We start from the raw sequence: 26,557 nt of genomic DNA on the forward strand, positions 1-26,557 counted from the left end.
CAACCCCCAAAGGGGTCGAGACCCGCAGGTTGAGAACCACTGAGTTGGTGTTTCTCCTTTACATTTGCCATCCTCCCTCTCCGAGTTAACTCTGATGCTGAATTTACTGATTCTTCCCATGTATGCTTGCATGTATGCTTCCATGGTACACTCCCAGGCACAGTCTCGATTTTGCACACTTTAAACAACTCTAAGTGGTACCATTGTATGCTACCAAATTTCCACAAGTGTCTCTTTCCCTTCCTCATTTGAGCTTTTGAGCTTGAACCACAGTCATGTAATTAGCCCAAGTGTGTTCATTTTAACCGTTATATATTATTCCAGTGTCTGAATCTACCAGTTTATTTATCGGGCCTCCTGTTTTTGGCCATTTAGGTGAATTACATTTTTGCCCCCAATATTACAAACCTTGCTTGACTCATCTCTCTACAAAAATAAATTCTCGTTCAAAGGAAATTTTGTATCACGATCCTAAATTGCGAGTCGTGTCACTTGCCATAGAGAGGAGGTAACAGGAGGCAAAATAGAAATAAGGACAAGATGGCTTAAAATTGTAGCCCGACCCCATTGTTTCAGGAAGCTCAACCCAGGGGCAGTCCACCTTGTTGCAAAGGGAGGCAGGCAGGTGTGGGTGGGGCCTCCAAGGGCCACGCTCTCAGCTGAGTTCCTCCTTGGAAGGGAATCACTCACTGGGATGCAGCTTTAAACCTACCCCCCCCCTCCCACTCTTGGAGAAACACTGGATTTGGTGTGTCTTAAAAGTACACCTCGTGCTGGTCTTAAAAGTACACTGTGTCCCACAAAGAGGAAGGAGTGGGAACCCCGCAGGTACCCCAGGAAGGGGAGACAGACCCAGCCAAGAACTTGAGGCCATTAGCCTGGCATGATCATGGTGGAAAGTGAGGGGGAGGGGGAGGGGGCTAGATGTATGGGAGGCTTGACACAAAGGAGGCAACCTTTGACCCGGAAGTCTTGGCGTAAGCAAAGGGCTCCAGTGGTGAGGAGAGGAGCAGCGAGAAGGAACAGCTGCAGCAAGGGCATCTGTGATGGCAAAGTTTGTGACCCTAGAAGGTCACTGTTGTTGTCGTGGTGGGTGCTCATGGAGATGAAGGAGGCTGAGGGGGGCGGGAATTAGGATGCACGGGTAAGTGGGGGCCAGGCTGTTGGCTTCGTGCAAGCAATGGGGGGCCCAGGGGGTGTTTTCACAAAGGACCAGGGTGATCAGGTGTGTCCTAGGTTGCACAGTGGCTATAGCAGACTGCTAGCCAGATGTCTCCCCAGGGCTGGGCATTTAGCTCATGGTAGCTGAATGGTGTCACTTGGAAACTTGGACACATACGGTCTCCGAGTGGCACCCTCCAGCGAGTCAGAGCCACTGGGCACGTGTCCCGGGGGATGCTGTTGTGAGCTGTCATTGGGTTGACTGCAGCTCATTTGGTCTCCCCAGTTAGCAAAGCCCCCAGAATGGTTTCCTCCCAACTTGTCACCTCCCTTCACCTCCCCTGGGTGTCTGAGTCCCACTTCAACCCCAGCCGTGCTCTCAGCCTGGAAGCCTTCCATGCTGGCTTTGTGAAGGCGGGGCTGCAGTCCGGGCAGGCTGGGCAGGCCTGGCTACTGCCCTCTCAATCAGCTGCAAAGCTATCCTGAAGGTATTTGAGGTGACTGCTGGCTGGAGGGCTGGGCCCTGTGCCATGACCTCCCTGGCCAGGTAGGGCCCGCTGTCTGTGCTCTCTGGGTTCCCATAGGCCTGAGTTCTTAAGAAACTTCTGGGCCATGCAGTCCTTTCGAAGAGACCTTGTCACCACCACAGTGATGGTGACTTGCAAATGGAGGGGGCATTTCCCCCCTTCCACCAGGGCATACACTCAGAATCCCTAGCCCCTTCCCCCCACCTGGTGACGTGGGGCCTGAAAGGGAGGAGGTCTTCACAGCTCAGGAAGCTGTTAGGCGGCAGCCCTTCCAGAGGGCCAGGTTGGCACAGCTTGGGTCGCTGGTGCATTCTGGGTGCTCCCTTGGAGGCAGCTCCCCACAATTTTGGGCCCAAAGGCCAGACACGGGCCTCAGCTTTTGCAAGCAGCAGGAATTTATTTTGAATTCTTTGCCAAGCTCCAGAAACCACACAGGCTTTGGGGGCCACTCAAATGTCAAGCAAACTCCTAAGCGGGACCAGATGCTTACCACGCTGGTCGCTGTGCTCCCAGGGATGGCCACCCTGCTCTGTCCTCCCCTCTATTTCTCCATGCCTCCTCTAGTGGCAGTGGTGGCCGTTGGACAATTGCTGGTGACAATAATGGGGTCAGTGAGGCCAGAGCCAGGCCCCTGCTGGACCAATGAGCAGTCCTCCTGGGGTCTTCTCCAGGAAGAGCCCTTGTTGGGACGTCTTTAGATGGGCACTCAGGTGTATGTGGAACCTGCTGGTATGCAAGGCATTCTGGGAGCATCTGGCTTGGCCCTGGGCACTCACCGGACAGCAGGACCCTGGAGACAAAGGGTGGATGGGTTGGTGAGTGGTCATAGTCTCACATTGGTGCCCTCAATGCCAGCACCAAAAAGACCACCACATTCACTCACTGCCATGAGTAGATGCAGACTCATAGTGATCCTACAGGACAGGGTAGAACAGTTCCTGTGGGTTTCTGAGACGATCACTTAATATGGGAGTAGAAAGCCTCATCTTCCTCCCTGGGAGCAGCTATTGTTGTTAGGTTCTATCCAGTCGGCTCCCCCCACAGTGACCTTAGGCACAATGGAACGAAACACTGCCTGGTCCTGCGGCACTCTCACAGTTGTTCCTATGCCTGCACCCATCGTTGTAGCCGCTATGTCAATCCGTGTCCTTGAGGGCCTACGCTGATGCGTACTTACCCTGATTTTAAACTGTGCACGATTCTCTTTTTCCATTCCCACAACTGCCTCTTAAGTTTCTCATGAGCACAATAACGTGGTTAGGAATTCCCATTCTTAAGGTTATCCATAGTTTGTTATGATCCACACAATCGAATGCCTTGGCATAGTCAATACAACACAAGTAAATATCTCTCTGGTCGCCTCTGCTTTGAGCCAAGATCCATCTGACGTCAGCAATGCTATCCCTCGTTCCACGTCCTCTTCTGAATGTGACCTGAGTCTCTGGCAGCTCCCCGTCGAAGTGCTGCTGCAACCGTTGTTGGGCACTGGGTTTAGACCAGCGGTTCTCAACCTGGGGGTCGAGCGACCCTTTCACAGGGGTCGCCTAAGACCATATTTCCGATGGCCTTAGGAACCGAGGCACTGCTCCTCTATCCGTCCCCAGGCAGGTCTGCCCACATGCAGATATGCCCACACACGGGGTCTCCACAACATGAGGAACTGTATTAAAGGGGGGCAGCATTAGGAAGGTTGAGAACCACTGGTTTGACTGTCTTAACATGTCCTGCAGCCTCTCTGAATGTCAGCATTTGCGGGGTGGTTGATTTTTGGCACGAGGCAGCGGAGTCGCTGGGGGTTTTGAACTGCTCCCCTTAAAGTTATGAGCCTATTGTGTAACCAGGGCACCTTTGGCCACCACAGTAGCCTTTCCCCAAACCAAACTCACTGCCATTGAGTCGATGCCGACTCACAGCAACCTATAGGACAGGGTAGAACCACACCTGTGAGTTTCCAAGAGTGTCACTCTTTTTCGGGAGTGGGACCACCAGTCTTTCTCCCTCGGAGCAGCTGATGGTTTGGAACTGTTGACCTGCCAGTTAGCAGGCCAGCGTGCAACCACTGTGCCACTCGGGCTGCCAAAGCCTCCTCAAATGAAGAGCGCCTGTTCACTCAGCAGGGGCACTTGGCCCGAGGTCCCAGCCTCCTCTTCCACCCTCTTGTCCCCTCGCAAGCTTCCACAGCAGTGCTGGAGGCCTTGTTCTTCAGTCTGCTTCTCTTTCTTTTTGTGCACCAGCTGTCCAGGCACAGTTGTTGCTACGTAACACATCTGTCCCTGTGCCTGGTTTGAGCTCCTGAATGGTGTAACGGGTGACTGCTGGTATCATGGTATAACAGCTGCTGAGCGGCTGGAGCTTCCAGTCCACACCAGAGTTCCTTGGAAGAAAGGCCTGGTGAGCATGGAAACCCCCCAGAGCGCAGGTTGACTTGGACACACCCGGGTCACCAGGAATGGGACTCTCGTCACCGGTGAAGACTGTCCTGGCGCACCCTGCAGCCTCTCTGGGATGTCGGTACTTGCAGGGTGCTTGTTTTGGGCGGAGGCAGTGGAGAATTAGGGCGGGGCTCAGAGTGGTCTAACTCGGCCTCTGCTGTGTCCCCTTACAGTTCTCTGAACTTCTTGCTTTTCTATCATTGCCTCTCTCTTCATTGACAAGTTTGTGTGCCGTCCTCCCATCAGCCAAGGTCATTCCAGCTTTCTCTCATTGAGTCATGGCAACCACCCAGCTATCCCCCCAGTTACACCCCAAACCAGACTCACTGCTGTCCAGTTGATTCTGACTCTTAGCGAGCCTGTAGGAGCCCCGGTGGTGTACTGGTTCCTTGAGGGGGCTCTCTCCTCCCATAAAGAGTTAGTCTTAGACCCTCACAGGGGACAGTTCTCCCTGTCCTAGAGGGTCGCTAGGAGAATGATCCAGCTAGCCAGGCATTGTGTTTTCTATTTTACGGATGAAGAGAGTGAGGTTGAGAAGTTACCATCATTCTTCAGGAGCAGATGGAGGATGGCAGAGTCAGGATTCCGCCTTAGGTTTGCCTGACCCCAGAGCTCCTGTCTCTGCTCCTGCCCCCTGCAGCCCAGCCTCCTGCTGGTTCCCGGGACCCTGCCGGTCCTGGGTGGGTGGGGCTCTGGGAGGGGTTCCGTGAACGTCCCAACTCTGATCATCCTTGGGCTGACTTGGTCTGCTGATCCCACAGGAGGAATGTCTGCGGGGGACAGTGCTGCCCGGGATGGACGACGTCCAATAGCACCAGTCACTGTATCAAACGTGAGTGCTTCCTCCCCCCATCTGCCCACCTGTCTGACTCTGGGAGGTGGCCAGCCGTGGGGACTCCAGAACCTGAACTAGAACCGTCGTCCCAGTTGCCTCCTGGGACACAGCCCGAGAGGTTGGAGGTTCAAGTCCACCCAGACACACCTTGGAAGAAAGACCTTGCAAGCGACTTACAAACATAATCAGCCGTGGGGTAGGGTGGGGGTGGGGTAGCTGGACTCCGGAGTGCACGAATTCAGCATATTCACAGATGGGGAAGGGAGCCGCAGGAAGATACGGGATAGTAAGACACTTGGACACTTGGCATCAGAACGTAGGGACCCTGGAGTGATGAAGAGGGAGCCTGGAGTCAGGTTTAAAACAACCAGCAACAGTGACCGGTGACCAGTACGGAGCTGATCTTATTATGACAGTGCCTCCCACGGCCACTGCCACACTAGTCCCGCACGCAGGGCTGGCCACTGCAGTTACACCATTCCTACTGGTCACCAGGAGCTCTGGTGGTCGTGCGTTAAGTATTATGCTGCTAAAACTACAAGATCAGCAGTTGGAAACCTCCAGCGGCTCCTCCGGAGAAAACCACGGGGCTGTTCGACCCTGTCCCAGAGGGTCTCTGAAGGTCGGAATTGATCCAATGGCAGTGCGTTTTTTGTTTTCTTTTGTTTTGAGACTAGCTACCAGCGGACTGTTTTTATGTGCCCAACAATGCCAGCCCCTTCCCACACCTCCTTCGATAATCCTACAAAGCAGGTGCAATAAAACTTCCGATCGCAGGAACCCGTAGAAGGTGGAACCTGGCCGAGGAGGAGAGGAGGAATAGTTCCCATAATACATCGCGATAGCAAAGAGGGAGAAAACATGCAAGGCCAGGAATCCCGAAGCGCTCACGGCTCTCATGGGATTTCGTGGTTAGCCAACATGGCCACCCCTCTGCGTGGCCGGAGCTGGGGCTGGTCCCCAGCAGTTGCACACTGGCACTTTCTGGAGCATAGAATTTCCCCAGACTTGGGGCACTGAAGGAACTCTAGGGATCGCTCTTCTTTGCCTCCGACTCCCTGAGTCTTCGTGGCAGTACCTGGGGATGCTGCCTGATGGTCCCTCTTGCATCTGCAAAGCCTCAGTGCTGCCAAGAGCCCTTCCTGCCTCCAGCACTGTGTGAGGCCTCCACTGTCGCAGTGCAAGGTGTGCAGCAAGATCTGGGAGCTCCCCACATGGATTGATTGCCTGCTGAGCATGGGCCAGCTGGGGTGCACTCAATCCTGAGGGATGAGAGCCGGAGTCACCTCCTGGCCCTGCCCCTCTCCCACTCTGAAGATGTAGTCCTGGTAGGGCCATGCCTCTCCACCTCCAGATGTGGAAACCCAAATCCTAACAGCAAGCCCATCTTCTGCCTGGAAAGTGGTTCCTTTTCTGGGGAGCTGGATCAGGGGTGAGCGGGGTGGGTTCTCTGGTGTCAAGCCCTCTTTGCTTGGAATTCACTTCACTCACTGTCATCGCGTGGATGCTGACTCATAGCGACCCTACAGGGCAGGGTGGAACTGCCTTTGTGGCTTTCTGAGACAGTGACTCTTGGTGGGGTAGAAAGCCTCATCTCTCTTCCGTGGTGGCTTTGAACTGCTAACCTTGTGGGTAGCAAGCCCACCTGTTAACCCACTGCAGCACTCGGGAGGGCAGGGGCAGGGAAACTTGATCCTCGTCATTTTAAAGGTGAAAAAGTGAGTCCCGGAGCGGGGACGACTTGCCCAAGGTCACACAGTTCATTCGTGGAGGAACTGGGGCTCAGTATCAGCTCTGACTGGCTGGCTCAGAAGGGTAGAGACTGCACGTATGGGTGGTTTTATAAGAAGTAGAGGCTCTGGGAATCAGACCTAGACACGGAGAGGTTTCAGAGCCTCTCTGGATGATTCTAGGCAGGGCTGAAAACCACTTCCCAGGCTTTGGGGTCAACCATACTTACTCATTGAGCAGGGCCTTAGGGCACTCTGGAGGCCTGGGGAGGAGTTGGGGTGGGAAAGGAGAGGAAATTTGAGCTTGCTTTGCTCTGTTGAGTTTAGCCTCTGCAGGAAGAGAGTGTTAGCCAGTGGAGTGTTGAGTTCTGAAATGAGGCTGGAGCCAATGGCTTCAGAAGGGGTGGGCTTCTCCCCAGCTGCCCGAGGGGCCTGGCAGGGCTTGCCCTCCAGTCCTGAGGGTTCTCAGTTTCCTAACTTGCTTGAGATTTTTCCAGTGTGACCCTGCCCACACGGAGTTTCAGCAGTGGAAACTCGGGGCTGGGTGAGTCTGCAGACTGTCACAACACCAGTGTGTGTGTGTGCCCAGTGGGGTGCTGCCCCAGGTTTGGGGGTGGGGGTGGAGGCTACCTGTTCCCACGGGACCCAGACTCAGCCCTCTCACCCTGCATGCAGGCCGGAGGCCCTCCTGGAGCAAACTGCCCATGGGTGCCCACCTCTCCCACCCCAGGAGGGCTTGCCCACCCCATCTGTAGACTAATTATCAGATCCCCCATGCCACTCCCCTGTTGTTATATGGCTGCTAATGAGCCTAACGAGGACCCCTAGAGCTGTGGGGTGCTAGCCTGGCCCAGGCCAGGCGCCGTGTGCACAGCTCCGGGGAACATGGGCCTCCTGGCTCCCCATCCTGTCAGCTGGCGCCCCGGCCTCCCAGCGGTCCTGCATCTCCCTCGGCCCTCCCCACAGCTGCCCTCCTGGCTGGAGCTGAGACTACCAACGCCAGGGAATGCTTAGGGCTGTGGCCTCGCAGTTTCACACATGTGGGTGCCTCCCGGGTGTGACACTCCCCTACCCCCTCCATTTGCCGGCCAGGGCCAAGAATGAAGTCGAGTTCTAGAACCACGTGGAAATGCAGCCTGTCCCCCGTTGCTCCCAACCCAAGTCTGCGAGGAGAGAGATGATCTGCCTCCCCTCCCTTCACCTGATGCTGGGTGGCTGGAACACACCAGTCCAGCCGCCCTCTCTCCTCCCTCCTGTGTGGCCCTTCTCTACTCCAGGGGGTCGCTGTGGCTGCTCATGCCCATCTCTGGAATGCTGGCTCCTCCCCCCACCTTGGTGGGGTCTGGAGCTGGCCCTTCCTCTCCTCATGCAGTCTTGGTATCTGCCTTTCCCTCTGTGGCTCTGCCAGCTCTCCCATACAATTTATGTGTTTATTCATTTGTCGAGGCAGCTGACTGGGGCCTGCTGGCTCCGCTCAGCTGAGGATAGACAGTAGGGTGTGGGGTGACCGCGGCCTGTGTCTAGTTGCTGCTTTTGGAAGACTGTCCTGTTTTCCCAGACTGGCTCATCCCAATTGCCACCCCATCTCTCTCTCTCTCACACACACATACACTCACGCAGAGACTTGGGGTGGTGGTGGTGGTGGGGCTTCTTCAGGCTAACATTGGGGTAGGAATTCTATAGGATTCTTTGGTTTCTCCTTATCTCTGCTTCGGTGTTCAGGGCAGCAACTGCTCTGGGGAGGGCAGAATCATCCTCGCAGTCGCTGAAGGACTCCACAAACCGGGTCCCCATTACAGGGAGCAGTCAGGCTCACGGTGAGGAGCGTGTGCTTCGGAGGCTGCTGGCAGGTTCACAGAGACGTGGCTTTGAATCCCAGCTCTGTGGCCTTGGGTGAGTGATGGGCTCTCTCCTCGCCGCAAAGCCCCACTTGTGAAATGGGGTATCATAATCTGACGTGTCCAAGGATTCATGCTCACACTGCTGTAGAGTGCTTCCTGGGCCTCGGACAGTGTTCTAAGCCTGGTCTTATTCGATTTTAATCCTCACAGCAACGCCATGGCTTGACTAGAGTTTTATTCCCACGGACTGGGGAAATGAAAAGACCCTGGTGGCATGGTTATACATTGGGCAGCTAACTGCAAGATCAGCAGTTTGCAGCCATCAGGCTGCTCCCAGGGAGAAATAGGAGGCTGGCTTTCTCCTCCTGTAAACCACAGGGGCAGTTTGACCTTGCCCTGTGAGTCAGCATTGACTCGCTAGCAGTGTGAGTGAGTTCGTTTGTTCATTTTGGCTCCCTGAGGAGCTTAACGATTTGTCCAAGGGTAGACCCACCACCATCATGCCCATTCCGACTCGAATTGACTCTACAGGACAGAGTAGACCTGCTCCGTGGGGTTTCCATCCTTCCCCTGTGTGTGTGAGCTGCCGATCTTTCCATTTTCAGCTGAGTGCTTAACCCGCTGGGCTCCTCTGTTCCAGGTCACAAGGCAGAGCCAGGCTCCCCGAGCCTGTGTCCTGCTTCGCTCTGTGCTGTGTGGCGAGCCTGACACACGGCGAAGTTTGCTGCTAGACTGACTTGTAGGTGCAGGAGACTGCTAGATCACCTGGGCTTACGTGGGAGCTCTACCCGCAAGTGAGGGTGTGACCTGGGGCAAGTTGCTGAAGCTCTGTCTGTCAAATGTGGCGCGTATGAGCCGCCACCTCACAGAGTGCCCTGTGAGGAACAGATGCGAGAATGCAGACCGAGTGTTCTCTGCGCTCTGCAAACGTTTGGCGCTGCTCTTGAGGCCAGGGCCTCTGTCTCACTGCTCCCAGCAGGCAGCTCGGTGCGTACGTGGTTGTTGGCATGGTGTTAGCTGCTGGGCAGTTGGCCCTGACTTATGGTCACCCCATGCAGGAGAGAAGAAAAGGCTGCCCGGTTTGCACCATCTCCCGAAGGGCTGAGATGGAACTGAAGTGGCCCACTGAGTTTTGGGGGCTGGTTTTTGGGAGCAGAGGCCCAGGCTTTTTCCTTTCTTTTTCTTTTTCATCTCTCTCCGTCTGCGGACTCTGCTGAAACCGGTCCAGCATCACAGCTGTGTGCACGCCTGAGAGCTGCACAGCAACTGTGCTGAAGTAGGACACTGGCCGGGAACTGAACCCCAGTCTCCTGGAGCCACAGTGGCTTACGAGTTGGACTACTAACCACAAGGCTGGTGGTTCAAACCCACCAGCTGCTCCAAAGGAGGAAAGTTAAAAAAAAATGAGGCTGTCTGCTCCCGGTCGGTTCTGCTCTGTCCCGAAGACTCATTATGAGTTGGAATCAATGCAGTGGCCATGGGTTTGGTTTTCTGGCTCTCCTGCTGAGAAGGTGAGAATTCTACTACTGAGCCCAGATGTATGGACTAAAACAGGGCCCACCCCAGGGCTATCCTGAGGGCTCACCTTCTGCGGCCTCAAGTTCTATCAGCCTTTCCAGGAAAATACCTGCAGTGCTCAGAGGGCCCTGGAGATGGAGATGCAATGGCTCCAGCCTTCTTGGCCCAGAGAAGGAGCCCTGGTGGTGTAGTGGCTAGCCCGTTGGGCTGCAATCCACATGATCGGCAAGTTCAAAATCACCAGCAGCTCCTCGGAAGAAAGAGTGGGCTTTCTACTCCCGCCAGCAGTTACCGTCTTGGGAACCCACAGGGGGTCACTGTGAGTCAGCACCGACTCAGTGGCAGTGAGGTTTTTTCTGTGTTTTGTTTGGTTTGGTTCTTGGCCCGGGACTACCAGGTGGTCTTGTGTGCACCCAGGTGGTCATTGGACCTTCTTGCTCAGCGTTTCTTCTAGTCTACATCCTGTGAGGTCTGTCTTAGTCCACCGGACCTGGCCCCTCCTGAACTCCCCTGAGGGAGTTTATCTGGCCGTGTATATTCTGGCTCTGTAGTGAGTTAATCCCCCCAAAGAAGACCAAGCAAGGTTTGCGAGAACCCCAGCTTTGGAGCTAGCCTCCCTGAGTTCCCATCCTCCCTCCAGCACATCTCAGTCTGGTGCTCTCAGGCACCTTTCTTGACCCCGCCAGGTCTCCGTCTCACATCTGTCCAAGGAGGGTCAGAGTAACGTGTTCCGAGTTCAACGTGGAAGCGGTGAGTGCAGAGCTTCAGAGAGAAAGTGCTTGACTTTCACTACAGGAAAGGGGCTGCGTTTTCAGGTTGGTTCTTCTCCCACTGGTTGGGAGCGACCAGGAGCCTGTGGGCGCCTCGACTCTGGATGAAAAGTCCCATAAGACTCCTAGGAGCCGTGGTGGTGCAGTGGCTAAGTGCGTGGCTACTGTTTGAAAGGGCAGTGGTTTGGACCCACCAACTGCTCGCACCAGAGTAGTCTTCTTCCATGAAGATTGCAGCCTTGGGAGTCACTCGGGGAAGTTTTATATCCAATAGGGTCACTATTCAAGGGCTGTGGGTTTACTGGTTTATGGAACTCAGCAATCCGGCAGGGAGCAGTGCAGGGGAAGGTGAGAAGTGGCCAAGGGGATTAGTTATATGATCTCAATGGAGACCCACCTAAAATAAACACTTCGGTCCCAGCAAGAGACCCTGTCCATCTCCCTCTGACCCCACCACAGGATGGTGCCTTAGATGGTCCTGGTGAACAGGTGTGTGCTCCCCTGACACTCTTTGCCAGAAGGGTTGTTTGGGACCTGTCCTTGTCTAAGAGAGTCCTGTTCCCAGCAGCTGTTTGGTCCCCACCAGTCTGGCTCACACCAGTGCCCTGTCTGCTGTACACACTGTGTGTTCTCTGTGCCTGCTCAGTACATGCTTGTTCAAGGACCGCATGGGTGACCGAACCTGTGGATGGCCTGACTCCCTGCCCTTCTGGGTCCCTGGGTGCCTTGTGGTGTCTGTTGCTGGCTTCTACCTGTCGGGCTACCCCTGAACTTCCCCTAGGTCTTCCAAATACCCCACCCTAAAGAGAGGGTCAGTGGGAAGCAATTCCAGCAGTCCAGCCACCATCGTATGACCCAATAGTTGGCGGTTCAAGTCTACCCACCAGCTCCTTCGAAGAGAGGTCTGATGATCTCATTCTTTAAAAGCAAAGTAAAAGACAAACAGCCACTGGAGACCTTGTGGGGGCAGCGCTGCTCATATTTGACACATGGGGCCAACATGAGTCAGAATGAGTTGAAGGCAACTTGTTTTGTTTGCTAATTGAGTGTCAGCAGACCCCAGGCCAGACTATTAACATGCGACCACAATAATAACATCCAGTGATTTCTCGTGTCAGGGGTGACACCAAATCCTCCGTGGGCCTTCTGAGGTGCCCATCAGGTATCTCTGTCCTGGCTCTCTCCGTATCCCTGGCTGCAGCCTCTCCTCCATCACATGGCATGACTAAAGGACTTGGCCTTGGGGCCTCTCCCTTTCTTTCCTGCTGCATCACTCTCGGAATGATCTAATACATTCCCCTGGATGTAAACATAGGCTCGCCGCCGCCGCTGCTGCGGCAGTCACCCAGCTTTGCATCTCTCTCCAGACGGACCTCCCCTCCAACCTCCAGGCTCCAGCGGCCACATCTGTATATTAGGAGACCTCCCATGCCCTGCTTGCACAACACAAGACTTGTGACCTCCCCTGGGTCCACTCCCTTGCTCAGGTCTACCTACCTCCCTGATAACTGAGCCAGATACTCGGCTGGGGGGCGGGGGGGTGACCTGCAGCCCCCCTGCCTCTCACGGTGGCCCTGCTCGTCTTACTGCCTGCTGGTCCCTCTCCCTGCGGTCGCCCTGGCCTTCTGGACCTCTCTCCATAAATTAGATCATCCCGCAGCTCTGCTTCGAACCCGTCGGCTGCAGTGCATCAGACCCCGTCCGGCTCTCCAGCCTCCTCTCTCGGCGCTCTCCCCCTTGCTCCCCGAGTCTGGTCTGGTGCCAGGAATGTGCCGCCCTGGGGCTGCTGCACACGCTGGAGCGTCTCTCTCTGTGCTTGTCTCTCTGGTCCCCTGTTACCAGTCCAGACTCCGTTACAAGCTTGCCTTCCTCTAGGGCAGCCTGGTTCTCGTAACCCCCGGTCCCTGGGTTGTGTTCTCCACAATCATATTCCAATTCCAGTTGCTTTGTTCATGTGCTTGTTTTGTGGCTGCCTTGTGGCTCACATGGGGAGCGCTGGGAAGAGAAGGACAGGGTCGAGGTTGTTTGCTGAAAGCAACAACCGCAAAGTCCCCAAACCGTCGTCTCCGAGTTGATTTCCAACCCCTGGGAACCACATGGGTTATGGAGGCGGCCTCTTTCACGCGTCTCTTGGCTGTGATCTTGACAAAGGCAGGTCACCAGGACTCCCTTCAGGGACGCTGCTGAGGGGTGGGGAGGGGACAGCACTGCCAACCTTGGAGTTAGTGGATGGCCCAGCCAGGATGTTCTACCACCCAGGATGGTTTTCTGGACCAGGTCACGAAAGCTCACAGAAATGTCGAGCCTTGCCAAGAGCGCAGTGTTTCAGAACAATGCCAGGCCAGACTCTTCCCCAGGCTCCCCGCCCAGCCTTGGTCCCCCCTGGATCCTGGACGTGGAGCTGGGCTTGGTGGAGGAGGGATTAGGTGGCTCCATGTCCTCCTGTCCTTGGGGGTTCTTCTCTGGAAAGGGTCCTGAGGAAGGAGGCCCCAAAGTCCTAGCAGTCCTCCCAGACGAGGCCCTCTGGGCCCTGAAGACGGACTTCGAAGGCTTCTGCTTTGGGCCCGGGGCTGGAGGCAAGCCGGGTTGTCTTCCTCCTGCCCACTGGGGCTGCTCTCTGCCCCAGCCCCTGGCCTCCAACTGGCCCAGCATTGCAGCGTTTGCTAATGCAATTATCAGGGCAGTCCATGCCCAGGGGCTGGGGGCCAAGGTCTGACTCACACCTCCCCTTCCTCCCTCCAGCCGCCAAACGGTAGAGGCCGGCTTGGCCTGCCAGACAGAGTCTGCAGAGCGTGCTCAAGGGGCCAAGAACGGCATCTTTCTCTCATTAGAGGCTTTTATGTGAACACAACTGCTATTTTGGGGCTGGGCGCCTGGCTGGGTCCCTGAGCCCATGTGCTGTTTCCAGTCGGCCCGCACAGCTGTGGTGGGAGCTGGACAAGGAAGTCCCTGGGGACCTGACCTCTCCACAGTCTGGGCTCTCAGCACCCAAAGGCCAGCCTGTGTCCCCAGGCCCTGGGAAGAGCTTGGAGGTGGAGAAGATTCGCTCCAGGGTAGAATCTGAGGGGGGAATGCGAGCCTTGGGAGCTCTCTGACCTCAGGGTCTCCTTCTTGTAACGAGGGGAGGTCAAGACTAAGAAGAAACAGCTCAGCCACGCTGTGGCCCCCAGTGAGTGAACTCAAGGGACACTCTTTGGCCCCAAGTGGGGATCGACATTGGAGTGCCCAGGGAAGGGGAACTCTCACCTGCAAAGGCCTCTGGATGCCGAAAGGGGCAGGCTCTTGCTCTGAGGGAAGATTGAGATGGGTCAGCGGAAAGGGTCTCTGTGCTCCGCTGACTTGGATTTGAGGAAAAAATGATGGAAGTGAAATTGGGGAGCAGCTGAGCTTCAGGGGTGGGGCCCAAAGTCTGGTCTGGAGCTAAGACTCATCTCCCAGATAAGAGGGGGTGGTCAGAGAAGCTGCCCAGAGGAGACCCCGAAGGGGGCTGACCCTGAAGGCAGTACCTCATGGGCCACAAATGGGGGCAGAAAGTAGCTGGGACCCAGGGGAGGGAGCCCATGACAAATGCCCTGCCTAGGGCACTGGGAGGGATGGCCAGGGCACTGACTATATCTTAACTCCTGGAAACCAGCCCCCTCCCTGGTAGCACCGACTTAGCTGTACCGCCCCAGGTGTCCATCTTTCAGACTGGTGCTGATGGTGCCTTTCACCGGGACACGCGCCAAGGCCGAGGAGTTCAGACACCATCTGGCTTCGGTCGCTGGGGGTGTGGTGCATGTTATCCTCTCTGGGCCATGCCCTAGAACTTTCCGTAATAGTGGGAACGTCTGACCTCTGGGCTGTCCAATGTGGCCGTCATGTGCAGCCGCCGAGCTCACGAAATAGGGCCGATGAGTCAGGAGCTGACATCTTCGTTGTATTTCCTTTCAGTCAGTTGGAGTGTACACGTCATCAAGTGGTTGACTCGGTCTTGGGGCTGTTGTCTTGGTTGAGCGCAGGGCTTCCATGTATACATTACCCCTGGGGCCCAGTAGCTCTCCTCAAGGGCACGGAGCTGGGATGTCCTTCTGACACCCAGCCCTGTGGTCCTTCTGGGGCGACCCCGCGTAACCCATCTCCAGGGATGCTGAGCGGCTAGTGGGAGCAGCCTCCATGGGGGAGCTGTCTCCAGCATCTCCCCAGACCTGCCCATTCTGAGTTTGGCCCTCTCCCAAAGGTAGGGGTCTTTGTGGGGGGAAGCCTGGACACATTTCTGATGGACTGCTATGGAGCCGACTGGAAGCAGAGGGGGCACAGCTAGGAAGTGGGGAAGGGGTGGATTGATGCCCTTTTATTTCTTGCTTTCAAAGCAATTGGGGGAGTTTTCTTTTTATTCTCCCTCTTTTGACACTCGGCCAGCGCCACACGCTGCTGCAGTCCCAAAGCTGACACCTCCCACATGTCCGGACCTCAGGGAGGAAGAATGAGTGCCTGGGCATGAAAGATGGATGAGGAAGAGCAGGGATTCTGGCTGGCTAGAGACTGGCCTAGTGGTGTCGTGGGTGAGGCATTGGGCTCTTAACAGAAAGGTCGGTGGTTCAAACTCACCGGCTGTTCCTCAGGAGATAGGTGAGGTTGTCTGTTCCCATCGAGATTTTCCTATAGAGCTTCACTGTGAGTCAGAAATCACCAGCCACCTTGGGAGAGAAGATGAGGTCTTGCACTCCCATGAAAATGGACAGTCCTGGAAGCCCCTAAGGGCAGTTCTACTCTGTTCTGTGGGTCACTGTGTGTCGGGAACGACTCACTGGCAGTGAGTTGCGTTAGTTGAGTTGATGTGTTGGAGTCGACTTGGTGACGGCAGGTTTTGGTAAAGGCTGGTGTTGGCAGTGGGTACAGCCTTCCAGTTGTCCAAGGATGCCATCGTCAATAACATCTGGTGGCCGGCCTGGCCACCCTGACCTCACATTGGATAACCACTCACTGACCATCGATCTAGAATCCCTGGGTTGTGCAAACAGTCCATGGGATGGCAGTTCACGGAAAGGTTGGCCTTGACCATTCATGTCCACCCAGAGAAACATCGGAAGAAATGCCTGGAAGTCTACTTTGGACAACCCCGCCATTGAAACCCCGGTGGGGCACAGTTCTCTCTGGCCGAGTGAGGTGGCCATGAGCCACTAGTTGGGGCAGGAGAGCATTCAGCCACAGAGAGTCACTGGAACCCTAGTGGGTTGATTTCTCAAACATGCACCATGCTCTCTGTGCCGGGGAAGAAATGGGAGAGATGGGGCTCCGAGGTCTGCATTGATTGGGGGATGTGTCTTGAAAACACCCCCAAACACTGCTTTGAACAGCCTCTCCTGGGCTCTCGGCATGGCCCTTATGCTGCAAGCCCCCACCCTGCCCCTCAGCCCCCGGGATTCTGAGATGGCGTTTCCTTTTTGATCAGGACCTTTTGACATCTGTGTTCATCTGGCACAAGGATGATTGCGTCCATCGCCACCAAACAAAGGAACAAACAAAAGGACGCACAACCACCATGTCCCCTTCCCCAGAGTCCCAAACTTCCGCACTTTGTGGACCAGTCGAATCTTCCCACATATCTTAGTTGTCAGTGTATAGTGGCTAGCAGGGATCCTCAAACTTTTTAAACAGGGGGCCAGTTCACTGTCCCTCAGACCCGTTGGAGGGCCAGACTACAGTTTAAAATAAAACTATGAACAAATTCCTATGCACATCGCATATATCTTATTTTGAAGTAAAAAAACAAATGGGGCAAAAACACCTGGTGGGCCGGATAAATGTCCTCGGCGGGCTGCATGTGGCCCGTGGGCCGTAGTTTGAGGACGCCTGGTAGTGTCTCATTTCACCAAGGGAGGCTGTGAGGGGGGAAACCCCACGACCCACGTGTTGCTGGTGGTTGTCATTATTAGGAGCCATTGAGACGGTTCTGACCCACAGCGACCCCGTGAGCCACACAACAGAACAGTGTCCAGCCCTGCACCAGCCTCACAATTGTTCTTGTGCTCGATCCCAGAGACCAATGCCAAGTGTGTAAGACAAAGTCCCTCCATCCTTGCCGCTAAGGAGCACTCTGGCCGTACTTCTTCCAAGACAGAGTGATTTGTCCTATCCGCGGTCCACGTACTTTCCCTCTTCTTGGTCGGCACCACCGTTCAAATGCCTCTTCGCTCTTCTCGATTCAACGCCTACCTTTCACAGTGACCCGCCGCAGCATGAAGGAAGCAGGGAGGACCAGATTGCCCAGTAAAATCCGCGCGCTCAGGTGGTGGGGGGAGGGGAGGTCGTGTTACAAACTCCCCAGCAAAGGGTAGTTCTCCATACTGGACGGCAGACCAATAGAAACGATCATTAAAACGTTCTCTTTCACAGGTCCTTGGACTCACCGGGGTGGACCACAGGGCGGGGTGCCTTTGTCCGGGGAGAGTGAAAAGAAAAGCATTTATTTAGACTTCATTCCCGTCATGCAAACCGACAGAGGCCCACCCTGACGCTCAACTTTGCCACTTTGGCAAGGAAGTCAGATGGTTCCCCGTAGCTTGCCGAGACTTGCAAAAACCGCGCACGAGGAGATGTCCATGAGAGAGGCATCAGGTGACCGGCTGGTGAGAGCTGGTTCAAACCCTTGGAAAGCAAGCGTGGGGCCTGTGGAGGACCTGCCCCGGCACATCCGGCCTGTGTGCAAAGTTTCCTTGGGGCTGGCCCACAAAGGGAATCTTCCTGAGCAGGATTTTCCATCTACATATCTGGCTGCGGAGGAAGTGGAAGCCTTGGAGAATTGTATTTGCCCTGATCTTATGGACACCTGTCAAGTGCCGTTGTAAGAGCTCTCCCCGGCACCCTTCCTCTAGGGCCAGGCCCCTGTGTACCCACCGAAGCTCGCCCACTAGGGGCCTCCTTGATCACCTGACGCCCTGCTGAGCAAGGTGCCTCTGTGGTTGTTTGCAAACACTCCTCTGCGGAGTCCTTTCTCCGGGAAATTCTCCTGTTCATCGTGGGGCCCCTGGCACCCAACTTGACCGAGCTAGAGAAGGTGCTCAACGGATTCTGGTGGGATGTATGTAGCAGACAAGACAGACCTGCCTGCGGAGCTTGAGCTGGGGGCTTGGGTTGCCATCAAGATGACTCGACTCATGGTGACCCCCCCCCCCCATGTGTCTGAGCAGATCTGTGCTCTTTAGGATCCTCAATGGCTGGGTTTTCAGACACTGCCTTTCTTCCAGGACACCTCTGGATGGATGTGAACCGCCAACCTTTTGGTTTGCAGCTGAGCACCTTAACCATTTGCCTTGGGTCTCTGGAGAGTAAAAGATCTTCTTGTTAAAAATCAAGGATGGGACATCTTTGGCGCTCAGGAGGGGACGGCACTTTTCCAAAGGCCATTTAAGGGCAAGGACCACCCACTCAGATGTGGATGGGCGGGAGCCCATAGGAGGCTGCTTGCTCTGTTCACTCACCTTCACCAGGCGGTGGGTCCTGCAGGAAAGGAAGTGTGGGTCCCGGGGGCTAGGAGGGAGACAGCGCTCACAGAGCACCTTGGAAACCATTCAGGCCTTCCCTTTCTACTCCCCCCCCCCACACCCCAGCCCCCTCCAGAGCTCAGGGCCAAGGCCCATGTCCCATGTCCCAGGCACACCTTCGTCCTCTGTACTTGGCGGCACAGTTAGGCTACTGTTTCCCGTGGTGATGGTGACAGGGCCTGGCCCTGGGTGGTGGCCAAGTCAGCTTGGGCAGATGAAGTGCTAGATCCCTGCAGAGGTTGCCGTTTGCCTCTGGGGAAGTGCTCCAGGTTGGATGGCCCTGGCATGGCTTGCTAACGAAGAGGTGCTGAGGCTCAGGAAGGGAGCCAGCCGGAGCCTGATAAAGATGCTTTGGCCTTGGGGTCCAGCAGCTGGGCTGCTTTGAGACCTCAACGTGGGGACCCAGCACTCCCCTGCTCTCCTCACTCCGCACCTCTGATCAGGCTGGCCGGCCAACCTGTGGGTGCCCTGCTTGGTAGGTTTGATGCCAATCCACTCACCCTTTCTAAATCTGATTACCACGACCTCCTCCTAACCTCCTCCACCTCTCCCTGCTCCGGACCTCAGCCGGCGACCGAGCACTAACCTGCTAATCCAGCGCTCACCAGCCCACCTGACTGTCCGGCTTCTAGGTCCCAGGGTGCTGGTGACTGACTTGAAGTCAGCAAGTCCCTTGGGATGCCTGTTCAGCTCCAGGCCGAGGCTTAGAGAAGGAAATAGAGGGAGAAGCACCCACGCCCTGCCTTGGCCCATACCCGGGGAGCTGACTGAACTGAAATCCTAGCTCCACCGTTGACTGGCTGGGTGAGTTCAGGCAAGGCTCTCTGGCTTTCCAAGAGCTGAGGGCATGCTTGTAAAATGGGACGAATTAGCATCGCACCTGCTGTGTTGGACTGCTATGCGGATACAATGAGATGGTGCACGCAAATACAGTGATGAATTGTAAGCACCCAGCAAACAGCAGCTGCCGTATAAATACTGCCGTATAAATAATTGTTGTTGGGTGTCATGCTGGGAGCTAAGGACACAAAGAAGTGCAAGGGACACGTCACAATACTTTGAGGTATTGATCAATTTGTTGGGGATTGGGACATACACACACACACACACACCCTATGTCACTTCACACCTCCTAGATGGCTACTATTAAAAATAAAGCAAAACAAAAGTCCAATAATGGAAAATAACAAATGTGGGTGAGAATGTGGAGAAGTTCGAACCCTGGCCCAGGCTGGTGGGGATGAAAACTTGTGTGGCCACGGTGGGAATAGTACAACATTTTCTTTTCTTCTTATTTTTTTTTTTACAAATAAGTATATAATTGTTATTGTGTTTAAACTGTAAGTTTACATAGCAGAGTAGGTTCCCATGTCATAATTGAGTCATTGTTTCAGTTTTCACACTGTCAGCATTCTCAGTGCCCCGTTTCCATTCGTCTGGCTTCCCCTCAGCTCCTTGCCCTTTTCTTTTTTCAATCGCTTTATTGGGGCGCTTACAGCTCTTATCCCAATCCCCACATCCGTTGTGTCAAGCACATGTGTACATACGTTGCCATCATCATTTCCAAAACATTTTCTTTCTGCTTGAGCCCTGGATATCAGCTCCTCTTTTGTCCCCTCCTCCACCCTCCCACTCTTATGAACCCTTGATAATTTTGTTTGTTTTGAACCCTTGATAATTTATAAGCTATTTTTATTTTCATGTTTTACACTGTCCGCTATCTCCCTTCACCCACGTTTCTGTTGTTTGCTCCCTGCCCACAGGGGTGGGAGACTGTAGGTTGATTATTTCAATTGGTCCTTTGCTAATAAGTTAAACATTGACCTGTCTATGCCCCAACAAACCAACAATTCCACTCCTGGCCATCTGCCCGTCGCACTGAAAACAAGGACTGACGGAGCGTCTGCTAGGACACCAGTGTTCACGCTGCACTAGTCCTAAGAACCAAGAGGCGGACACAGTCCAGGCGTCCATCAACAGACGAACGGAGTTTGTGTAAACAAATATGGTTTGTACACATCACGGGCAATTACTCTGCCGTTGAGAGAAGTGAAGTTTCGATACCTGCTGGAACACGGATGAAGCTTGGAAACATCATGCCGATTGAAAGAAGCCAGACACAAAAGGCCGCGTAGTGCATGGTCCTACGTCCATGAAATAGCTGCTGTTGCAGGCGTCGCCAGGCGCCGTCGGTTGGTTCTGACACAGAGCAACACATTACCAGGCCCTGGGCAGCCTCACTGTGGTTCCTATGTCCGAGCCCACGGTTACAGCCCCCATGTCCATCCTCTTGTCTTGAAGTACCAGAGCAGGCAAATGCCTGGAGGCAGAGTGGACTAGCAGTTACCAGGGGTGGAAGGGAGGGGCGAGCGATTGTTCACTAGTAGAACAGAGTTGCTGTTGGAGGTGATGAAAAGCTTTGGACATAGATGGTGGTGACGGTTGCAAAACCAAACCAAACACTGCCCCCACCCCCTCTACCTGACAGGTAGCACTGGGCAGGAGTGGTGTAGGCGGTAGGTGTTATGCAGAGGCGGGGCCTCTGAAATGGGCAAGTGGAGAGGAACAGGGACAGCGTCTGTCCCGGGAGGGGACCCAGCACACTCAAGACAGAGGGGAAGGAAGGGAGAGGCTCTCTGGAACCAGAGCCAGGAGGGCGGTCTGTCTGGGGCAGGCTCACTGAGGAGCGTTGTCAGGGGGGCCGTCCGACTGGAGCGAAGCTTCTGTGCTGGTCCATGGACTGGAATCCTGAAGGCGGAGGGTTTCTGAGCGGGAAGGGCCCTGGGCCCAGGGGAATGCTGGAGAGATCTATCCAGGCCGGCCCTTCGGTTTGCATCTTGGTCTGTGCTCAGACAGGGCAGCTCAGCTCCTGAGACCCAGGCCACTTGGTCTGGGTAGCGGTGCCTGGTAGTCTCACAGTTGACTTCGGCATAAAATCCAAGCCCCCGACTGGGACGGCAGAGGTCTTTGTGATCTGACTTGGGCGTCCCTCCTGCCCTCGCATGACTCCTCCCTTCTGTCACCCGGCCCTGGCCTCCCTAGGTAGGCATCTTGACCGTGCAAGTTCCTCCAGTCTCCAGAGCTGGGCACTTGTCCATCCCTCTGCCGGGAAGACCCCATCTTCTTTCTCCTCTCCACTTCCTTTCTCGCCACCCACATGTTGCCCTTCAGCGAAGCCTGGTCTGGCCCCCTGCTAAAGCTCCTGCCTCAGCTACAGCGCTCTGTTTACTTGTCTTTGCTGCCCTGGGTACTCCTGGAACGTGTGCCATGTGGTTTCCTGGGTCCTTGTTGCTCTCCCCCACTCAACTCTAACCACCATGCTGAGCACATAGTAGGACTCCACAAATATTTGTGGAATGCGTGAACAGAGATGGGCGAAACACTTGGGTGTAGAGGACCACACACAACCCAGGCGGAGTGAAGTTGGACTCATACTGGATCCTTTACCACCACCATCACTACCCCCAACATGTGCATCTACGTCTGTGCCTTGGCCCGTTGGCCACTGGGTGTGGCGGGTGACTTCGTAAGTTGATGAAGGGTAGTGGGGAGAGACGTCTTGGTCTGCGTAGCTGGCGGCTCCTGATGAGTGAGGGGTTAGAGGAAGGGGGCAAATCCACTGCATCTTGGCCCCAGGCTGGGCCCAGGGCACCCCTCGCTAAGTGGGGTGGGAGGTGGAGAGCAGTCACGTTCTCTGGCCCAGCTCAGAAGAGGAGAGACGCTCATGATGAAAACGCCTCTCAGAGACCCCTAGAGTCCACGCAGCCCCCTTCAGCCCACCTTTGTGTGATTCATGCAGAAACGGAGACTTAGTGAGTTCAGGTTGATAGCTCGAGATGCCACAATTCACGAGGGCCAGAAAGTCACCAGGGACAGACACGGATCAACGCCCAGTGTCGAGCCTTTTCTCCCTTCCCTCTCCCCCTCCCTCCTCCTGTTCGTCCGTCCAGCCTCCCTTTAACATTGATTGAGAATGTCTCCTCTAAGTTCTGGGCCTCTAGGATGGAACGACACAAAGTGGCTGCCCTCAGGGAGCTCCCAGAGGCTCCAGCGAGACAAAGCCTGTCGTAGAATGTCAGGAGGGACCCTGGCAGGGTGTCTACCCCAAGGGGTGGTACGAGCTGAGGGTGCCTCTCTGACCAGTGAGTGTTTGGATACCACAGCCAAGCTGATCCCTGACCTGTGGGTGGAGGGGAGAGAAGCTGACCGAGGAGCACTTTGTCCTCAGCTCTGAGCAGAGGGCCTTTCTGTCGGGAGGAGGTCAGGGCAGGGCGGGCCCTCTGGCTCCTGCCTGTCTTGTGTTGTCACCCCTCTGCCTGTCTCCTCAGCCGTGTGCCAGCCGCCGTGCCAGAACAGGGGCTCCTGCAGCCGACCCCAGCTCTGCGTCTGCCGCTCAGGCTTCCGTGGAGCCCGCTGTGAGGAAGTCATCCCTGAGGAGGAGTTCGATCCCCACAACCCCCGGCCAGCACCCCGACGCTCTGCGGAGGGCTCCTCGCCCCTACGCAGGAGCAGTTCCACCAGAGAAGGCACCGCGGCCAGGGCACAGCCCCTGGCGCCACAGCTGTCCCTGGCCAGGTAAGTCTCCTCCCCATGGGGTCCAGGCTCGTTCTCTAGGGCAGCGGTTCTCAACCTGTGGGTCTCAACCCCTTTAGGGGTTGAACGACCCTTTCACAGGGGTCTTCCAATTCATAACAGTAGCAAAATGACAGTGATGAAGTAGCAACGAAAATAATTTTATGGTTGGGGTGTCACCACATGAGGAACTGTCTTAACGGGTGTCAGCATTAGGGAGGTTGAGAACCACTGTTCTAAGGGCTTCTTCCTAGGGGCTCTGAACCCTCAGCATTGACCGAAGACTTCCCTCCCCACCCCTCACCTGCTCCTGCCTGAGGGGTCAGCAGGACAGCAGGGGAGGGGTGGCACAGGCTCAGCCAAGCTGGGGTGGAGAGGGAAGGTGAAGGGTTTACTCCTGAGCACCTGGGAGAAGGCTGAGGAGGGCACGTCTGAGCTCAGAGTCTCCTGTTTCGAAGGTTGGCTTTGCCACTTCCTCGGTTGGTGGCCTTGGGCACATCTGTCTCCCAAGCCGTGCTCCCATTCCACAGCAGTGAGGTGAGGCGGGGCGAGCTGGAAGGCCCAAATCCGTTAACATAAGGATGCTTAGCACAGTGGCTGGCACACAGAAGCTCAGTGGGCACGTCGCTTCTTCATCTGCTCTGCCCGTGGCCTCTGTAACAAGGTGTGGGGGTGGGGTGGGGGCAGGCAGTGATCCTGTGAGTGTTCACCTGCTGCCACCTCTCTCCTTGGAAAAGCACCAAAGAAGGAACGGGTAGAACAGAAAGCAGGCTGGGAGAGTACTTATGGGCAAAATTCCCTGGCCTCTTGGCAGCCAATCTGGCTAGACTTATTCGACTCGGGACAGGAAATCTGAATTCTGTAAACGGGGCCACTTCTAGAGGCTGTGTTTTCCTATGGGGTTTTCCGTTTGTTTTTTCCATTCATTTCCTGCTGGAGAAGCATTTTCTGAAATTTTGCAACCTGTCTCACCGATCCCAGGGGCTAAAAGCTGGACCCACGAGGCCAGGAGCGCCAGAAAAAGGCAGCTGGCCTTGAGGTCAGGTCCCCATCGGGTGAGCTTGGGGGAGACGGGCTGAGTTGGAGACAGACCAGGAAAAGGAAGATGAGGAAGATGCGCTCCTCTGAAGGAGTAGGCAGAATGTTGGTAAGGGGGGGGCGGGGGGACTTGCAAGACCCGAAACACCCAAGCAGGTCACTGAGCGCAGCTAACAGCAGGAAGAGCAGAAGATGGGCCGAGCTCACTGCATAGGGACCCCCACAACGAAACCCAGAAGATCCAGCCCCTGTGACCAAAGTCTAGGGATGTTGGGGACAAAACCGCAAGGATGGGAGACACAAGGGTGGTCCAGGATTGGCTGGGAGCAGGTGGGCAGGGCCTGAGCCGGCGTCGGATTACCCAGTACATTTACTGGTACTTGTATACTAATTGGTAGTGAACAATATCCGTTTTCACCACATCAGAGGTTCTGCTTCTAGTTTGGGCTAGCGTGGGCCTCTTCCCATGCTCCGTAGCTAAGGTGACCAGATTTGAACATTGGTAAAGCAGGACACCATTGATAAAACTCCTATCCTGGCGAAATAGCCACATGGAAACTGAAAACCGTATACCCTAGCTTGTCGTGCAGTCCTTCCAAAAAGCGGGACTTTTTTAAAAACGCCGCGGGACGCGGGACAAATTGTTAAAAATCTGGACTGCCCCGCCAAAAGCGGGACGTCTGGTCACCTTATCCACAGCACCCTGTGATAGAACCAAAGGCTCGTTTCCAATTTCCGATCCCAGACAGGGATGGGGGACACAGGAAGCCAGGCAGCACAGGCCAGCGACTTGAGTTTGCTAAGTAATCTGTGATGAGCAGTCTCACATGCTTTTTACCATGTGAAATTGTTCACTCCGGGTTCTTCAGAAAGCACGTCAGCTCGCGCTTCCCTGGCTTATTGAGTAATCTGGCTTATTTTGGAGGGTCCCACCTGCTGTCCCTCCTCCGGCAGCTCTGTAATCAGACCCCTACAGACAGACACGTGATGCCTGTCCTGCACCTGTACTTAGGCCCTGGGTGGTGCTCTGTGCCCTCGGAGGCAGGGGTTCTAGCTTAGACTCTTTGGACAACCCCCCCACTTTTTCTCTCCCTCCTAGCCCCCCAGTGTTCCTCAGTGCCCGCCCAGCTCATAAGGAAGTCCTGGGTTCATATGCCCTGTCTGGTGCTTGGTCCATCCCAGCCCAGAATGCATGGGCCGTGCCGAGGGTAGAGGCGGGGCAGCTCCCTGCCGATCTGCAAGAGCAGGGGCCTGGTCCTCCCTGTCCCTTTATCCCTGCTACTAACCCTCTGCCCCGTCCACATCGTTCAATGAAGAAACAAAGGAGGGTAGGTGCTGAGGGGGAGAAGGCGGCGTTGAGGAAGGAGGATGGAGGCGAGGCCCTCAGCAGGCCTCTCTGCTTCGGTGCCACAGCCTCCCTGGCCAGGGGCTACTGTGATGTTCTTAATGAGCTGCAGCCTCCAGCCCAGCCCTTTTTCCCTCTGCCCAGGGGCCTCGGTGCCATGACATCTGGGGAAGTCCGAGAGGGCCCCGCTGCTGGCTCAGCTGTGTTTTGCTTTGGGAAGCCAAGTCCCACTTGCCCGGCAGTGTCAGACATTTCCTGTGCGCGCCGCCAGGTTTCCCAAGCAACGCCTGGCCTCTCTCCTGATAGCAACTTGGAAAGGCCCTTTGTGTCCAGCTAGAGGGAGGGCCATGAAGCAGAGGGCAGTGGGCGGGGATGGGGCAGTCTATCGGGGAGGGGAGACACTGCAGGATTGGGGATGTTCAGGGGCCAAGAGATGTGTGTCTCAAAGGGAGATGGAGGGGGAGGAGCCAGCAGAGTCCCCAGCAACAGAGGCCAACGGTGTTGACAAGGTCTAGCTGTGGCTTGGGCTGGTGGCAGGGCCAGGGACACTGGCTGAGCCCCAGGCCCAGGTGTTGTATTGGGCCCTTTGGGAGTTGGGCTAGAAGGAGGCGGTAAGAAGAACCTGGGACCAGCAGATTTTGGGATATCGCCGTGCGGACCAGGGCCTTTTTTATGCCAGTGGACGCGTGAGGCTCTGGGATCTTGCTAGCGTGGAACCTGTGATTCGGTAGATCTGCTGCGAGTATCTCTAATGCGATGCAATGCTGCTACTGCTGCTGCTGATCTGTACGTAGCCCTGACCTTGAGTAGTGAGAGTTAGCACCTGGCCTTTGAGGCAGAGAATCCTCGCTTCTCTCTCTGGGTTTACCACTGACCAGCTGTGTGGCATTCGGCCAGGGTCTCAACCTCTCGGAGCCAGCCATCTCCACTTGATGGGACGCAGGGAAAATTAAGTGAGAGCCTGTGAGGAAGCACTTAGTCCGGGGCTCGGCATCAGCTGCCCTCACAGGGCTGGCTCTCTTGGTCCAGAGGACTCGGGCAGAGGGGAGGCAGCGGGTGGCCAGGAGAGAGAAGACGGAAGGGTGTGTGTAGAGCGGGGACATGCGTGTTCTGGGAAGTTGGAGCTGGTCCCAGAGGAAGCGCGATGGGCACATTCCAGACCAGTTGTGGCTTTTTGTCTGGCCTGGGGCATGGTTATTCCTTCAGGACCGTTCTCACCAGCTGTGGGTAGGAAGAACTGATGAGAGGGCTGGCTCCTTAGA

The 26,557-nt window shown here is 55.5% G+C and overlaps 1 protein-coding gene across 1 annotated transcript in view; it reads left to right on the forward strand.

The window, feature by feature from the left end:
* Positions 1 to 1,136: 1,136 nt before the first annotated feature.
* Positions 1,137 to 26,557, forward strand: part of LTBP2 (latent transforming growth factor beta binding protein 2) — a 108,662-nt gene continuing 83,241 nt past the window's right edge. The window contains exons 1-3 of the mRNA XM_013003671.2: positions 1,137 to 1,144; positions 4,882 to 4,952; positions 22,669 to 22,915. Coding sequence (XP_012859125.1) covers positions 1,137 to 1,144; positions 4,882 to 4,952; positions 22,669 to 22,915 — 326 coding nt within the window. The remainder of the gene's footprint in view (positions 1,145 to 4,881; positions 4,953 to 22,668; positions 22,916 to 26,557) is intronic.

This window comes from Echinops telfairi, unplaced genomic scaffold (genome assembly GCF_000313985.2).
Source record: "Echinops telfairi isolate 266 unplaced genomic scaffold, ASM31398v2 ScPeMD7_18;HRSCAF=68, whole genome shotgun sequence".
Lineage (NCBI taxonomy): Eukaryota > Metazoa > Chordata > Mammalia > Afrosoricida > Tenrecidae > Echinops > Echinops telfairi.